Source organism: Chionomys nivalis, chromosome 2 (genome assembly GCF_950005125.1).
Source record: "Chionomys nivalis chromosome 2, mChiNiv1.1, whole genome shotgun sequence".
Classification (NCBI taxonomy): Eukaryota; Metazoa; Chordata; class Mammalia; order Rodentia; family Cricetidae; genus Chionomys; species Chionomys nivalis.
In genome coordinates, this window is record NC_080087.1 from 64,823,846 (window position 1) to 64,841,474 (window position 17,629).

At 36.8% G+C, this 17,629-nt stretch overlaps 1 protein-coding gene across 2 annotated transcripts in view; it reads left to right on the forward strand.

Moving 5' to 3' along the window:
• The window catches only part of Ascc3 (activating signal cointegrator 1 complex subunit 3), a 307,593-nt gene extending 293,075 nt beyond the window's left edge, over positions 1-14,518 (forward strand). For both annotated transcript variants that reach the window (XM_057759249.1, XM_057759259.1), the window contains exons 38-42: positions 926-1,077; positions 2,751-2,895; positions 7,445-7,654; positions 13,283-13,458; positions 13,763-14,518. In XM_057759249.1, coding sequence (XP_057615232.1) covers positions 926-1,077; positions 2,751-2,895; positions 7,445-7,654; positions 13,283-13,458; positions 13,763-13,907 — 828 coding nt within the window. In that variant the 3' untranslated portion in view covers positions 13,908-14,518. The remainder of the gene's footprint in view (positions 1-925; positions 1,078-2,750; positions 2,896-7,444; positions 7,655-13,282; positions 13,459-13,762) is intronic.
• Positions 14,519-17,629: the final 3,111 nt, after the last annotated feature.

The following is a 17,629-nucleotide window of genomic DNA, read 5'->3' on the forward strand; positions in this document are numbered from 1 at the left end:
CCATTTTCCTATATTGTACATAAAAGAGCATAGATTTTATTTGACATATTTTTATGATTTTTACTTTTTGTAAATCATAGAACACAGAGTTGGAAATTTAAAGCTTATGAGAATATATTCGCACTGATACCACAGAATGATAATAAGCCATACTACTAACATAGCTTAAATACAACATTATAATACCTTAACATCAATGAGATATTTACTGTAAAATATCATTGTAATAGATTGCTAGGTACATCTCAAAAAAAGCTAGCACAGTCCCAAAACTGTATAACTGCCCAGTATCATATTAACTTACATGTCTTTCAGTCAGCATTCTGCAGAATCTCATTTAATTGAAATCACTTTGCCTATGTAAACTTCTCCTCTGTTTATATAAGATTTCACTGTTTAGTTTTGCCTTAAGCAAATGCAGCCTTTTGTTTGTCCATAAAACATTAGATTGGATGTAAAGTCTAATACAGATTGCTTCCGTCACTGACCATGGACCACAGGCAGTTGCCAATGCAGTGTGCTCTATTGTCATTAAGAACTGGCCTATATCCTTAGTCTGCTCTTTCAGAAAAATATTTTTTTGACAAAAAAAAAAAAAAACCGTTTTTTCCCTACAGTTACTGGTTTTACATTTGAAAGACCATAAAATTTACATTTTAAATGCTCTTGATGCTGTGAATTATCAATTTCTCAAAAAAATGTTTTTCTTATTTCTAGAGACACTAATATCTAACTTTTTTTTCTGTCCTCAAAAGTGTATATTTATATTTAATCCTTCTGTGGGAAGTTCAGTTTGTTCCCCAACTTAACTATAGCTCAGTTTTTAGTTTCTGTTCTGATACATAGTAGTTTTAAGATATAATGCTTGACTTTCCTGCTTTTTGTTGTCGTTGTTGTTAAGGCTAACATGATTTTCCTTATCCAGGCCATGTTGGATGTGGCTGCAAGCCAGGGCTGGCTGGTGACTGTCCTAAATATCACCCACCTGGTTCAAATGGTGATACAAGGTCGGTGGCTAAAGGATTCTTCTCTTCTTACAATACCAAACATAGAACAGCACCATCTTCACCTTTTCAGGTAATTGTTTTGTCAATGTAATTATTTTAATTTAAAAAAAAAAAAAACTTTTTAATGGGGTCGGGCTGAGATCCCGCCCAGTGGTTTATACATGCCGTGCTTGAGCCCAGTAGCTGTGACCCACGCAGCCACAAAAGCAGTGCTCCTCTTCACACTCACAGAGATACTACAGTCCCAGGTTTTGCCTAGGACATTGATTCTTTCAGGTTTAAAATAACTGTCTTCCAGGGGGAGAAAAGTCTGGGTTGTGTTATAATAGCCTCTTTTGGAATGAGGTTACTAGCCCCAAGATGAGCAGCAAGTTTAACCTCTTCTTATCTAAACCCTTTCCCATTTGCAGCATTGGTTGGTCATACGTATACTTTAATTGAATTTATTCCCTTGCAATATCAGCCTCCATTTAAGAAGACATTGATAGTGTACTTTGTGATCAAGCATAAAATAAATTGCCATTTTCTTCTGTAATACAAGAGAATTAAGGAATCTGAATTGTTTTCAAATGAAAATTATACTTCTGTTATTTGATACACTGGAAGAGCTATGTTAGCATCAAATTATTTAGCCTTAGGCCTCGTACAATAGTTATAAAGGTTTTAGCCAGAGGGAAAATTACATAATACATGGAGGTTGGTAGTATTTAAATGAAATATTTCTTTCACACCAGTGCTTCATATTTGAGAGACACTTTTCAACCAAAACCTTGTTTTACAGTCATGAAACAAAGTTTGCTTGAAGCTTGCCATCATGTTACTTTTATAATTTTATCAGCCAGGAAAGGTGTTACAATCATTAGAGCCTATAGATAGAAATAACAACAAAACCCTCAGGCATGGGTTGGGGATGTAGCTCAGTTGATAGAGTACTTGTCTAGCAAGCAGGAAAGCCTTGGTTCAATTCCCAGCACTATGTAAACCAGTCCTGTTAGTATACAGAACATAGGAATTGGAGGCAAGAAGATCAGGTGTTCAAGGCTATTGTCAGCCACACATCAAGTTGAAGGTTAGCCTAGGTAACAGAGACCCTAGGACTCATACGAACAAAACAAATAAATAAATAAAATGCCTTAGGCATATACGGAGTACCTCCAGGAGATGCTCTTATTTAATTCAAATATATTAGGCTCTGTGGCACTCTCAAGATGTTTGAGTCTACCGTGGGATATCCCTGAAAAATAATACAATTGTGCTTAGAGCAAGACATGCTAGTAGGAAGTGTTAAGAGGAGGCAGACACCCATATGTGTCTGTAGCTGTCTCCAGATCCTTTAGCTGTAAATGGTACAAAAGCTGGATTGCAGCAGTAAAGAAGGAATATTAAGGGACCGGGGGGTCTATTATAAGAAGTAAGAACTAGCAGGGGCCTAGGAAATCCTCTCTAGTTTTCTAGAAAAACCTTAAGAGTATGAGTATGATTCCAGTTGTATTTTTTTCTTAGCTTAAAAATCTAATGGCCTGTGTTCCTGTAGACACCCACTATCTGTGAAACCTAAGTATTGAATGTATAGATTACACTTTACATATTTCATATAGTAGTAGAGATGACTTAGAGAATACTGTTATTTAAAAGTTAGCATAGTGGCATACAAAATGTACATCTATTTTTAAAAAACTGTTAAAACCACTGTCATCATTTGGCTGTGAAGAAATTATTTTATTGGTGTATATTGTTTCATAGGAAATGGAAACCACCCGTAAAGGGCCCACATGCTAGGCCAACATCCATCGAATGCCTTCCTGAGCTGATCCATGCCTGTGAAGGGAAAGACCATATATTCAGTTCCATGGTGGAGAACGAATTACAGTCAGCCAAAACAAAGCAGGTATATCCATCTCTCCCCCAGGTCAAGAGTTTCCTTAACTTAGAACACAGTTTCTCAGCTGTGAGGCACCAACCCATGTGGTAATGGAATCATGAAAAATTGGTAACAGTGAAGGGTTTTTGACATAATGACCGAAAGTTAATTCAGAATCAAACATATCATGCCTCTGATGTGTTCCAAACATTTATCATCCATGTTTCATGTCACAACCTCACTGCAGCCTTGATTGATTCTAACACGTAGTAAAACACACCTTGCATTATGTGTGCTGTTATGCTTCACAAGGCCAGTGAATGTTACCTGAAACACCTTAGTTTAAATTTGGGACTATTGTTGTTGTAATAAAAGCGGCAGGGCTGCGTCCCCGGCATCCAGCCGCCCACATGGCTAGCTTATGCCCCGAAATAATTACATGGAAACTATTCTTTTAATCATTGCCTGGCCCATTAGCTCCAGCCTCTTATTGGCTAGCTCTTACATATTGATCTAACCCATTTCTAATATTCTGTGTAGTACCACGAGCTGGCTTACCAGGAAAGATCTTAACCTGCGTCTGTCTGGAGTGAGAGAATCATGGCGACTCCTGACTCAGCTTCTTTCTCCCAGCATTCTGTTCTGTCTACTCCGCCTACCTAATTTTCTGTCCTATTAAAGGGGCCAAGGCAGTTTCTTTATTACTTAACCAATGAAACAACATATAGAAAGATGACCCACCTCCATCATATTGTATTTTTTAAATTACAGTATTTTTTACTGGACATATAAAGTTTTCTTCTCTTATGGAAACATAATGGTTTAATTACCGAGAGCAAAAACTTTGAATTTCATTTGGAGGTAGAAGGTGTGCCTGGGCATATATACAATCCCTTCAGTTACTGGTTTATATCTTATGTCTTACATTAATCATTTTTCTCTTCCTAGATTATAAAATAGTCTTTCAAATACTGACCTTTTGTGAACCATATGACTTGTATATACAGTTAAATTGCTGTTGTGAAAGGCAGAATAAGTTGTCTATCCAAACAGTCTTTGGGAAAAGAAATATCATGAATGAATGATGCCAGAAATATTTGACTTTTTAGATTTTAAGTTGTTAGCATTTTATCCTGAAATTTTAAAGTAGGTATTCAGCATTTCTTCACAATTCTGCAACTTCAGTTATTGAAGAAACTTTTTTTTTTTTTTTTTGATTTTTCAAGACAGGGTTTCTCTGTGGTTTTGGAGCCTGTCCTGGAACTAGCTCTTGTAGACCAGGCTGGTCTCGAACTCACAGAGATCCGCCTGCCTCTGCCTCTCAAGTACTGGGATTAAAGGCGTGCGCCACCACTGCCCATCTTGAAGAAACTTTTTCTATACCATGTTTCTTTTCCAAGTGAAACTTACTTTAAGCAATACTTGGTAAAAGTGTAACAGGCATAAGTATCTGATTGACTGTTCAGTTTCTGTTGAACCCCAAATTGACACAAATCATTATTTAAATATTCATAATAAATGCCTATCTTTCTAACAAAATTACCATGAAAATTGTGAATAAAAACATCTCTGAATTCAAACAAGACTACTGTTAGCAACAACAGATTTCTCGCATAACATACACTGATTTCAAGCCAAGTTTTAGATGTGATGAAAAATTAGAACATTGTTATAATTAGTTAAGGGAAAACTCAGAAGTAAACTTACTTAATTTATTTGCATAAATTGCCATTCTGTTTCTTTAAAACCAAATGCAAATTGGCTCTGTCTGATATGATGATGGTTATTTGGCTCAAAAGTGCTTCAATTTGCAGAGCAATCTGGTGTCGGCTCTGCAGTGAGGCGATCCCAGGTAACATACAAATCCTGAATTATTCCAGAAATTAGTATGTTTAAAGCATCAATTTAAGTGCTAATTGCAGTAGTAATGAGAAAAAGCAGTACAACTGTGAGATTTGCATCTCCTACCCCATCAGTATGCCTGGAACGGCTGCTGACTGGCAGAGGATTTGGCTGCTAATTAAATAATTGTATGCATGGCAGTGATCTTGCCTGATTCAATAGATGAAGATTAATCCTCAGATAAATATGTTTGGCTGGTATTGAAATGTCTTAGCAGTTTTTTTAAAAATAGCTCATGATATGTATGTGTATGTATGCATGTATGTATATATATCCACATGCACGTGTATATTGTGTATATATTTACATGTATGCATATATATACACACACATATAGTAAGTAAACGTGTACACATTATAGGCTGAAAAATTATACTAAATTCTTCCTAAAGATTCATACTTGTAAAAGCCAAGATACTTTTAAGAGAATTGTAGCATAATTCAAGGAGTTGCTAAAAGCAGAAGACATTTTATTGGTAACTAATTTAATTGTGCAAGTAAAAAGAAAGAGTAATAATGTTTGTTTCACATATGTCATCTCATTAAATAAATGCCCTACTGAATTGTATGTCTCCTTCACCATTTTTACATGCTGGTCAGTCTTAAGTAGGGCAGTTTCTCTTCTCACTAACTACTAGTTCTGGCAAGGGCTCAGCCAGCATGTGTCCTTAAACTCCGTTCTATAGCTGTTTCGAAATCTAGTTCCAGGCATGATTTCAAATTGGTAAGAAAAAGTTACAGGATTCAATTCTCATTGAACTAACTTTTCTTCCCTTTTTTTTTTTTTTTTTTTTTATTCCTGAGGGTGGTTTGACTCATCCGAGCTACTTCATCTCAATTACAAACACTCAGCAGCAGTAAAACCACAGTGAACAGCAATTAAAGTCTAGAAAGAAAACTGTGGTATACATTAAGGAATCCAAAGAAACCAAAGTGAAAGTGATCATGGGCTTTTAAAACTACATTAGGAAGTATTCTAGATTGATAGTAAGTTTGCCACATACCTGTAAATCTTACAAAAATGATAATTACCTTAACTCCTTGAGTTTCTTGTGGTTTCTAGTAATATAAACTTTCAATTTTTTTCATTCTACATTGTTGAGCACTGACTGAATGATTATTTGCAAGTGTCTTAAAGAAGAAGTATAAAGTGGCAAAATATTTCCATTCTTTTTTAAGTTTTTTTTCTTTGTGTCTTTCACATCATGCATCTCAATCCCATTCATTTCCCCCATCCCTACATACCCACCCCTGCCCCAGCAACCTCTCCCCCAAAATAAAATAAAATTTAAGAGAAAAAGGGAAAAAATTATCAATCTCATCATGGACACTGTAGTGTGACACAGTAGATCATGCAATAAACCCCCTTTTCTATATCTTTACTTACAAGTGTTCATTGCAAAGCGTCATGGGTCTAGTTCAAGGCCTCTGGTTTCTGCTACACTATTGATGCTAGGCCTTCACAGGGACTCCTCTTGGATATCCTGTTGTTTTTCTGTATCTTGGAGAATCTGCAAGACTGTCCCCTTCATATGTTCCAGAAGATTGTTATTGTGGTGGATATTGGGGGCGGGAGGCGCCAACTCATAACCTGTACCTGGACCTGGGTACTTACAGAGTTGGTCACCCTCCCATTTCTCCCTTGTCCTCACTACCAGGGTGAGCTCTCCAGCATTGTCCTGGCTACTTCACCCCTTGCAATGATAAGCAAGGTGTGAAGCCAGTTCTGCTTTTAGGACCTCATGTCAGCTCTCCTAGACCTACACCATCAGGGCCAGCTCTACTGTACTGCCCAGACGAGGTACAGGGGCTACATATTTTCCCTCTTTATAGGTGATGTTTTAATTAGTACTGTCAGAATAACAATGTGAAAAAAATTTCTAGACTAAATCCCAGAATTACAGGGTTCCCTATGAATTATAGCTATTACAGAATTTTACTGTAGAAATTTACAGAAAAAAATTAGAATGTGAACAAAAACAGTTGTATTGTGCTATGTTTCATTAAGTTGTTTAATGAAAGATACTGACGTCAATTTATTTTCAGGTTGTCTTTATAGGCCCACATAATGTTCTCCACATTAAAAGTCACTTATAATATCTGAATAAGCACATCTCTAAAACAAAATCATTAACAATAAACTTTTTGGAGGGGAGGCGAGGATTCCAGACTGGGTTTCTCTGTGTGGCCCTGGCTCTCCTAACTCTTGTAGACCAAGCTGGCCTCAAACTCACAGAGATCTGCCTGCCTCTGCCTCCCGAGTGCTGGGATTAAATGTGTATGCCACCACTACCTGTAACAGTAAACTTTTAATCATGTTTACTTTTTTTTATAGCCAATAGTTACTCAAATCAAGTGACATGTACAATAAAAAGCTAAGTTTAGATTGCAATGTCTTTCTTTTTAAAGCAAACTTGAAATCATGAATTTTCTACGTTTACAAGTATAATAAAAGAGAGTGAAATATGAACGGGTAGATGGGTCACACCAGCAGTATCCCAGTAGCAGCATAAAGCTGGGGAAAGTATAAAGTATCTCTGTATCATTTCAACAGCTGCATGAACACAGATTTAGTCTCAAAGTCAAAGACCAACGTTCTAAAAGCACACCATTTCGTAGTTGTTCACTGTGTTTTCCACTAATTATTCCTTTATTATTTTTCTTTTTTATTCAGGCATGGAATTTCTTATCTCGCTTGCCAGTGATAAATGTTGGCATAAGTGTTAAAGGCTCATGGGATGACTCAGTTGAAGGACATAAAGAACTCTCCATTTCAACTCTGACAGCAGACAAGCGAGATGACAACAAGTGGATCAAGTTGCATGCTAATCAGCAGTATGTGCTTCAAGTCAGCCTGCAGAGAGTCCGTTTTGGGTTCCACAAGGTGTAACATTTGCTTTCTATCCTCAAATATTTCACACCAAGTATTTGCATGCACCACCACACATATCTTTTCTATTACTAATGTGTCCGTGTCATTCATGAATCCTGCTTTCTCAACTGGCATTAGCAGCTAGTGTTGGTCTTTTGAAATTAGTCAGTTCTCATGTGCTGTTTTCATGTCCAGAATTTCCCTCCACCTTACCTTGCCTGTTGCATTATACTCATAGATTTCTTTAGTGGTATGTCTTTTAAGGTATAGATTCCTTGAATGCCCTCCATTCTAACCAAAACAGAATCTCAGGGATCTGATACTCTCCTCAGTGCACCCAGTATTTTTAAGGACATTAAACTCTGAGAAGCACTGCCTTGGAGGATCTTGATGTGCAGGATCTACAATACACTAGATGCAAATGAGGTTGAGCTTTCCTAGGTAGTTCTCTGCACCTGAATAACACACTAAGCTTTTTTGAGGCTCAGTTACCGTATCTGTCTACCTCCTTCATTTTAATGCATTAAAGAAAGCTTTGTCAGTTTCATGCAGAGAAAAATGTACAGTCGTTTTTTTATTGTATATTACTTGTACTTTTTTCTGTAGCCTGATATTAAAATCATTTAAGTCTTAAAAGATCACATAGAATGAGGAGAATGTTTTTTAGTGACACCATAATTGAAATAATGAAGACGTCTTCCTTTCAGCCTAGTGGGCTAAGGCTTTGCTGGTGTCCGGAGTAAGTGAAGTGAATAATAAGATTTCAACAAGCAACTTTTGCCCTCTCTTTTTACATATAAAATCATAAATGGAGAATAGTATTAATGTTAAATAAAAATCATGGTAAAATTGCCTTAATATTCACCTTAGAAATAGATTTAGTTGTGCTGAGAATTAAATTTAATTTTTAGTTACTGTTTTAAAAATAAAAACTGTCTGGAAGTCAATAAAATCTAATGAAGAACTTTTTGGTATTAGTATATTTATGTCATAAAGTCATTGTCTTACAAAACCAGTAGATGATTTTTGTAGAAATCAATCCCAAAATAAACTTCAAGTGTTATCATGTTTATATCTAGTCATGGATTGTGGCAAGCTATATATGTAACAAATTGCCAAGCTTATAGATTTGATTCCTAGGCAGGTAGGCCTGGAACTTGCTGTGTAACCCTTGTTCCTTTTATGAAATCATTTGAAGAGCATTGTTAGTTCTTACTGTCTGGCAGCACTCATCAGGACATCCACGTGAGCCTTGCCTTTGTTTAGTTGGCAGTCTTACCGCTCTCTGCTTGGGAGAGTATTTATATGCTCTTGCTTAATTTGGGTATCACATATGTCAAGAAAATTAGCCATTTCTTCTTAATTTCTAGTTTGTTGGAATTGGGTTTTTTTTCTTTTAGATATGCCTGAAGATTCTCTGAATTTTACTAGTGTCTGTTGTAGTATCCACTTTCACCTCTGTTTGCAGTAATTTGGTTCTTTCTCCCTCTTGCTTGATTTGTCTAAGTATTTTTCAAGTTTATTTATGTTCTCATAGATTCTGGGTTTTTTTTTTTTTTGATGCTTTATTTTTTTTCAACTTTCATCTCATTATTTTCTGCCCTGATTGTTATTTCTTTTTAATCTACTTTGAGGGATTGGATTGTTCTTGTTTTTCTAAGACCTTGTGGTGCCTTACTGAATCATTTATTTAGTATTTCTCTGACTTTTATTGTGGGTATTTATAGCTATAAAGTCCTTCCTTAGAACCACATGAATTATATCTCACAGGTTCTTCTTTGGTGTACTTTCATTTCATCCAATTATAGTAATTTTTAATTCCTCTCCTTTCTCAGTGACAGAATCTTCTGAATGTGATGCTCATTCTCCATGAGTTTTTGTATGTTCTTTAATTTTTTTATGTTGATTTCTAGTTTTACTTTTTTTGTGATCACATAAAATGCAAGATATTACTCCAATTTTCTTCTATTTCTTAATATTTTCTTTGTGTCTTAATACATGATCTCTTTTAGAAAAAGTTCCAAAGGCTTCTGAGGCAAGCAGCATTCCTAGCATTTGGTAGAAAATTCTGTAGATGTCTGTTAAGTCTGTTTGCTCTATGATGTCCTTTAATTATGATTTTTGTGTCTTTTTTTTTTAATTTGGAAGATCTGACTAAAGTCATCTGCTGTTACTTTGTTGAAGTTCAGTTTTTCCTTTGTATCCCACAGAATTGTTTAAGAACTTGCATATATCAATATATCAATGTTTAAGGTGTGTGTCTTTAGCATTGAAATATCATCTTGGTAGATTGCTCCTTCACCACTGTAAAGTGACCTTCTAATTGTAGTTAGAAGTCTAGGTTTTTTCAGCACTAGCTACACCTGCTAGCTTCCTCGTTTCATATGCTTGAGATACTTTTTCCTGCTCTTTCACCAACCTAAGGTTGTGTGTCTTTGATAATTACATGTGTTTATTGAAGGCAGCAAATATATGACACTTTGGGGGGGGCTGAATGTATGTGGTGCGCACATAGGTGCATATACACTTGTGTACAGGTACATGTGGAAGCTAGAGATTGATGTTGGTGTCTTCTTCGTTCACTCCTAACCATATATTGATTCAGAGTCCCTCAGTGGACCCAGAACTCGCTGATACAGCTCATCTAGTAAGGCACCTGCAGGATCCTTTTCTCTACTTCATAAGTACAAGATTATAGACAGGCTGCCACAGGTACCTGGCACTTATGTGGGTCCTGAGGATTCAAACTTCAGTCTTCACACTCACACAGCAAACTCCTTACCCACTAAGCTATCTCCCCAGCCCCTGGATCTTAGTTTTAAATCTTGTCTTCCTCTCAGTGTCTTATATAGGAAAATATGTAGTTGGTGCTGGCTTATGGGTTCAGTACTTTAGTCCGCTGTCATCATGACAGGAAGAATGGCAACATGCAGGCAGACCTGGTACTTGAGAAGTAGGTGGCTGGGGCTTCTACATTTGAATCCACAGGCAGCATTAAGTGACAATGGCATACTAGAATGGACTTGAGCATTTGAGACCTCAAAGCCCACCCCATAATGATTCACTTCCTCCAACAAAGCCACACCTACTATAGCAAGGCCATACCTATTAGTGCCAGTCTCTGTGAGCCTATGGGGCCCATTTTCATTCAAATAACTATAAAGGTGTATGTTAATGCCTGTCATTTAATTGATTTTGTAATGTTTAGTTCTTCCTCCTGATGGCTTAACTGCTGTTCTAGCAGGATTTATTGTTTTCTTGTGGGTCAAAGGGTTCCCTCAAATATTTGTGATACTGGCTTACCTATCACAAATTCCTTCAGACTGTGTTTGGCATGGAAATTATTCCATTCTACTTTTAGACCAAAAGGTGCTAGATATTGTGATATGAATTGACAGTTACTGTCTTTCAAAACTGAAAGTAGGTTGTTACATGATTTCATGGCTTTTAGACTTCTGTTGACAAATCAACTGTTCTCCTGGTGCGTTTACCTTTATAAGTGACTTGGTTCTTTTCTATGTTTTACATATTTAATGTTTAAAGTATAATATGACACGGGAAAGTTGTTTGTTTGTCTGCTCGGCATTGTAAATGCCTCATATATCTACATAGCCATCTCTTTCCCTCAATTTGGGAAATCTGCTGTTTTTATTAAATATATTTTCTATGCCTTTAGCTTCTCCTATGTCTCAAATTCATATATTTAGTTGTTAATGGTGTCCCATAGATCTTGTGTATTCTGTTTATACTTTCTCATTATTTTATTTTCGTCATTGTCTGAATGTTCTTATTTGTCTATCTTGTCTTCTAGCTTTGGTATTCTGTCTTACACTTAATCCATTCTATTGGTAAAGCTTTCATTGATTTTAATTGACTTACTGTGCTTTAATTTTCAAGAAAATCTAATTGCTTTGCATATTTCTCTACTTTTAGTTCCTCCTTTTATCATTTCATTATGATGTGCTTGTACATACACAAATGGGTGAAATGGGAGTATGTGCACTTGTGTGGAGGCCATGGGTGTTGTTCCTCTGGAGCCATCCACCTTATTTTCCACCTTACTGTTTTTTAATGGGGTTTCTCACTGTCCCTGGGGCTTACTGATTATCTAAGCTGGCTCACCAGCCAGCCCTTGGAATCCTCTCATCTCCACCTACCAGTTCTGAAATTAAAGGCACACACCACTATGCGCACTTGCATCCTTTCTCCAGCCTCTTAAGTGCCTTTGTCATACCCTATATTGACTTCCTTAATTCATTCAAGTGCTTTGTTTGAATTGTTTTTAATGTATTCACTGACATAAAATGTCTTCTATGACATCAAAGATTTTATGGCATTAAGTTTTCTTCTAGTCCTTCATTTGAAAATTTGTCAAGGATTTTATGTAATTTACTTTTATTTGGAATTTTTTATTTTGGAATTGACCATTTTCATAGAAAGCCCATTGCCATGATTTTTCATGTTTATTGTTCTTTGTTGGGACTTACCTATCTGAGCTTAGGTCATTAGTTGGGATATGTTTGTTTCTTTGTTTGTTTGTTTGTTTGTTTTAAAATTGTATTATTTCAGTTGAAGTATTTGCAGTGTTCAAGTAGACTATGTTGTAGTATGGGTGAAGTGTCATTTCTCCCACTGGTGACTGCAGTTTCGGTGCTGTAGTTAAGCACTCATTCAGCACACATGCTCAAGAAAACAGACCCAATCTCCATCGCCAGTCTTTGTGTAGGAAAATACCAGCTAGGTGCAGGTGCAAACAGTCTCAATCCTGCACTAGTATAGAAACGAGTTTAGGGCATGTTCCTCTGCCATCCTTCACATGTTGTGGTCCGTCAGTGCACAGCTAAAGGGCAAGCCTATCTATGCAACTCCACTCCAGTCCAAAACTCAGACTGTATTTCCACTTTGTAGAACATTGTAACAGTTAGGCTTAAAGTTTAAAAAAAAAAAATCTTCTCAATCTTAGAAAATCTCCAGACTGGATTTCAGAGTATAGTCTCTTGGCATTTCCCCTAAGTCCCCAGAATAAACCACACAAGACACTCCTCAGCCTCTAGAGCTCCCGGAAATAAATAAGTAGATGGATGGATAGATGGTTGAGTAGTAAGTAAGTAATAAAGTAAAATATATCCTTTTTATGTAGATTTTATTCTTGGACAGAGCAAAGGGTCTGCTTTTGTTTGTTCATTATTATGAGGTTTATTGTCTAGTCTTGACTAACGTGTTCATTTGCTGACTTTTTTCCCTAACTATCAGTTCTTTGTGCATGCAACTTTGGAGGATTTATGTAACATTTAAATGTAAAAATGTACCTCAGATTTTTCTTCTGTCTATGGAATGTTAATGTTTATTTTAAGAATGGCATGTAAACTGTATGTCGTGACTCAGAACTTTCTGTTCTAGATGAACCAAATGTTTTGATAGTCATAGTCACAGAGTGACTCCTTTATATGCTCTGGGAGCCTTAAAGAAAGGGAACTAAAGACATAGTAAAGACAAAAAACCAGAAAGGAAGGGACTTTAAAACATCCAGCTAGATGTAATTGAGCTTGAATTCAAGTGAAACAGCATAGCCTTGTAAACACAGCTGACAGACCGGAAATATAGGGATTACTCATGTTTTATCTTTCTTCTGGTTTTCAGGGAAAACATGAGAGTTATGCAATTACTCCTCGATTTCCCAAACTAAAAGATGAAGGATGGTTTTTGATATTAGGAGAGGTGGATAAGAGAGAGATGATTGCTTCAAAACGAGTAGGATTTGTTCGAACTCATCATGATGCCTCGCTCTCTTTCTTTACTCCTGAAATACCTGGAAGGTAAGCAGCATCATACACTCAAGTTTCAAAAAAGTGAAGTGTGCTGATTCTCTGTCCTGAAAAATCTACATTTACTGGACTATGTACTAATGACCTTCTATATAGGTATCACCTTTCACCTGTGTTAATTCTCTTGTTTAAATACATATTCAAACTATTAATCACCAACTTTTAAAATATCCCTGAAAATTTACATTTTTATCTGAGGTTTTTCTTCTATTACCATTTATTGTAGACAGTGGTGTGTTTCATAAAGATGCTCTCACTCACATGTATCATGTACTTTCTGTTTTTCATATTTCAGATACATCTTCACCCTATATCTCATGAGTGACTGTTACCTTGGCCTAGACCAGCAGTATGACATTTATCTCAATGTGACAAAAGCAAACCTTTCGACACAGGTCAGCACAGAGATCTCCGATGCCTTCACTGACTTGGCAGTATAGTAACCTGACCCAAGGCCACTTGAAAGAAGTGACTGAGAGTCTTGGCTGTTCAGTCATGTGGACAAGTTGAATTACTTGGTGTCTACCTTGGCAGAATCAACTTCTAACCTCAAAACATCTAGGAGATTGACAGTGGCTGCCATGATGATTTCCAGCAACATTAGCCACAGAGGCCTTTTAGAAAGTGCTGCTTTTTGTAACGGCTTCATGAGTTTCTTTAATGTAAGATAAGTAAACATGTAACATGATTTTTAAGTTGTATATGTTGGAGGTGACAGATATGAGTTATCCTACTTTGCATCTCACAATGTACTGTTTACATGAATGCCATCTACTCCTTTTTCTAATGGAAATTCCATCAAGGTATGACAGGTTAGCAGTTTAAGCAATATAAAACATGTAAATCTGTGAGGTAATCCAAACTGGGTATTATCAGCAAAATTTATGCTTTGGTCTGATAACATGTAGAAATAGTTTCACAGATTTCTTTTTAAAGATAATAATATATGATATAAAATTATATTGCAGAGATCAGTGGTGATTTCTCAAAGACCATACATTGATTTCAGAGAATGTAAACACTGTAACTGGTGAAAATAAAATATATAGAGTGCTCCTTCCAGAAAACCCAGTCTGGTTTTTTTTTCATTACCTTCCCATTATATCCCCTGATCCTCATCTATTCTTTTTTCTTTCACTTTTCAAAACTACTTTCCTTCGCTGATATTTTTACACATACAAGAGGAAAGTTCAGTGTAAATCATAATTTTTTGTTTGCCTTTGGGGTTTGGTTTCATTCAGTTTTGCATCTCAGGTTCTCACCGAGTAATCTAGCCTGGCCTCAGACTTGGGGCTCTTCTCCCTCCATTTCCCAAGTGCTGATCTCCATGAATGCACAGCCAAACCTAGCGATAATTTTTTTGTCTTCATATTCAATCCTACAAATAGATCACCTGTAATAAAGGAAATATGTTTATTCAAACAAGTTCTGTCTTGAAGAAGAGCTATTCAAAATGTATTTAGAAAGTTCATGTCTACATAATATACATTTTAATGGAATGTAATTGTCTTTGCAAAGTAATTCTTGGCCCCAACATAATTATAACTATTGCAAATTCTAGAATGTAAACATTTCTCAAGTTGGAACTTCCAAGTTGTGTTTCTCTTCCTATGATGAGGAAGTCAGGGAGAAAAGAAGATTTTTTTTTAAGATAAAGTGGGGACATGCACTATATGCTCTTTTTAGAATATAGATAACTAGTGTGACCACGTGGGAGGATGAGATATATGGAGAATTCTTGTCTCAGAATGGCTTCACATAAATCACTTTTTGTACTTTTCCTTCAGAAGAGTTTATTTCCTAATTGAAATTTGTACCTTAACCTCTGGTTTAATCAGATTAAATGAAAATTACATCTAAAAAATAATCACCAATACTGACAGGGATCTGTGTAGAAACGAATTTATATATTGTATTAATGTCATCTTTCTCAGAAAATGTGCAGGTCTTAGGGAGTAGGGAATGCATTTCACTGGATATATTAATATGACATAGGAGAAATAAGAACAAGTCTATCTCCATCAGAAAGGCAAGAATCAGTAGGGCATAGTGAAGCATGTCTTTAATCCCAGCACTCAGGACAAAGGCATGTGGTCTACGGGGCAAAGGCCAGACTTGTCTACAGCTCCAGTGACATAGTGAGAGACCCTGTCTCAAAATGAAAAGAGAAAGAAAAAGAGAAAAAAAAGACAGGTAAGAATCTAACATTAAAATTGTTTAACTCTCAATCAACCAGAAAAGATGAAGTATATACTAAGATAGAAAGATTGATCATGTTTCTATCATAAGCCCCAGGTTGAGAGCCATTTTTCATAAGCCCCATATTGAGAGCCATGTGTCATGTCCCATATCCGGGACAAATACTGTGTCCTGCCTGGCTTATCTGTTCATGCCTGGAGAGAAGAGTGAGGACTAAGGAAGAAATAGACTAGAGACAACTGATAGAGTGGGGGCGGGGGGGGGGCATCTAGTAAATATTGAGATTTTCTTAGTGCTTATTTCTTATAAGGTTTATATACCCCAATCCAAAGAGGAGGGGGAAGGCAAGAGGCTTCTTTACCATGATACAAGGAACAAACAAAGTAATTCTTTTCTTAGTACCCAAAACACAAAGTAACCACACCTTAGGTCAAAATATCCTGGTAGTGGCCACACCTTAGGTCAAACCTCCTGTCGTGAAACCTTGAAGGAACAAGAATAGATCTGAACTCTCTGACCTTTAGTCAAGGTGGAAGGGATCCACTTCTGCTTCTACATCATTTCTGCATCAGTGACTTTATCTGCACTCATTGTTCCCCGCACTTTAGAGGAATCAGACATCGGACAATAGAGTCTCATTGGTGCTAATTTTTTAGATCATTGATTTCTTATCTTTCTTAGTGGCCAAAAATTTCAACATTGTTTAAAATTATCCAAATCTTAATTTGGGGGAGATCTTTTAAGAAAACATACAGTGATGAAAAGATTGAGTGTTCCATCTTACAAAGTAGAGGTTTCCTTTTTTAACTTTACTCTGTTGATCTCGTACGTTTATATAATGCATCCTGCTCACACTCGCCCAAATCCAACCTTATACACTTGCTACCCAAGTCACCCTCCTTCCCTACCAGGCCTTTCCTACTTTCTTGTCATTTTGTTTTGTGATTCACTGAATGTAATCAGGACTGTCTGGATAAGAATAGGTTTGGAGCTATCGACTAGAGTATTGGGGACTCAGCAGTGACTATACCACTGAAGTCTGTAACTTACCCCTTCCCTAGCATCCAAAAGCCTTCCCTGGGGAGGGATAGAGTCCTATATCCCCCTCCTCCATGGATGACTGAATATGGACACACCCAGTCTTGTGCAGGCAACATGAGTTCATGGCTATAATGGCCACATCATTCCCTGAAGATAGCGCTTCCCAGGCCTCCTCCCCATCATCCAGCTCTTAAATATTTCTGCAACCTCCTCCATGATGTTTCCTATAAAGTAAAAAGGTGATATGAACGTCCCAGTTAGGGCTAAGTGCCCAACAGTCACTTCTCAGTACATTAATCAACCATAAACCTTTGTATTCACTGTTTGTTGGCGGTGGCTGCTGATTTGATGAATACTGAGAGCAGCACTTGTCTGTACATATAAACATAAGTATTTAGAAAGCAGATTCATGCAAGTCTTTAACAAAACTAGGAGGAGGGCCCACTTGTTCATCCCGGCTACCCAGCTAGGTTAGCCCCGAAATAATCACACAGAAACTGTATTAATTAAATCACTGCTTGGCCCATTAGCTCTAATATCTTATTGGCTAGCTCTTCTTACATCTTAATTTAACCCATTTCTATTAATATGTATATCACCATGTGGCAGTGGCTTACCGGCAAAGATTTGGCAGGTCTGACTCTGGTGACTCCATGGGGTCCCTCTGATTCTGCCTTCTTTCTCCCAGCATGCTATTTAGTTTTCCCCGCCTACCTAAGTTCTGCCCTATCAACAGGCCAAGGCAGTTCTTTATTCATTAACCAATAAAAGGAACACACAGACAGAAGGACCTCCCACACCACAAAACAATAGTAATAATTTCCCCCATAGAGCCTAGCCCATGAACTTTTGACCAGGTCACAATACCAGGGATGAATTTCCTCCTGTGAAGCTGACTCAAATCCAAACAGAAAGATGTTGG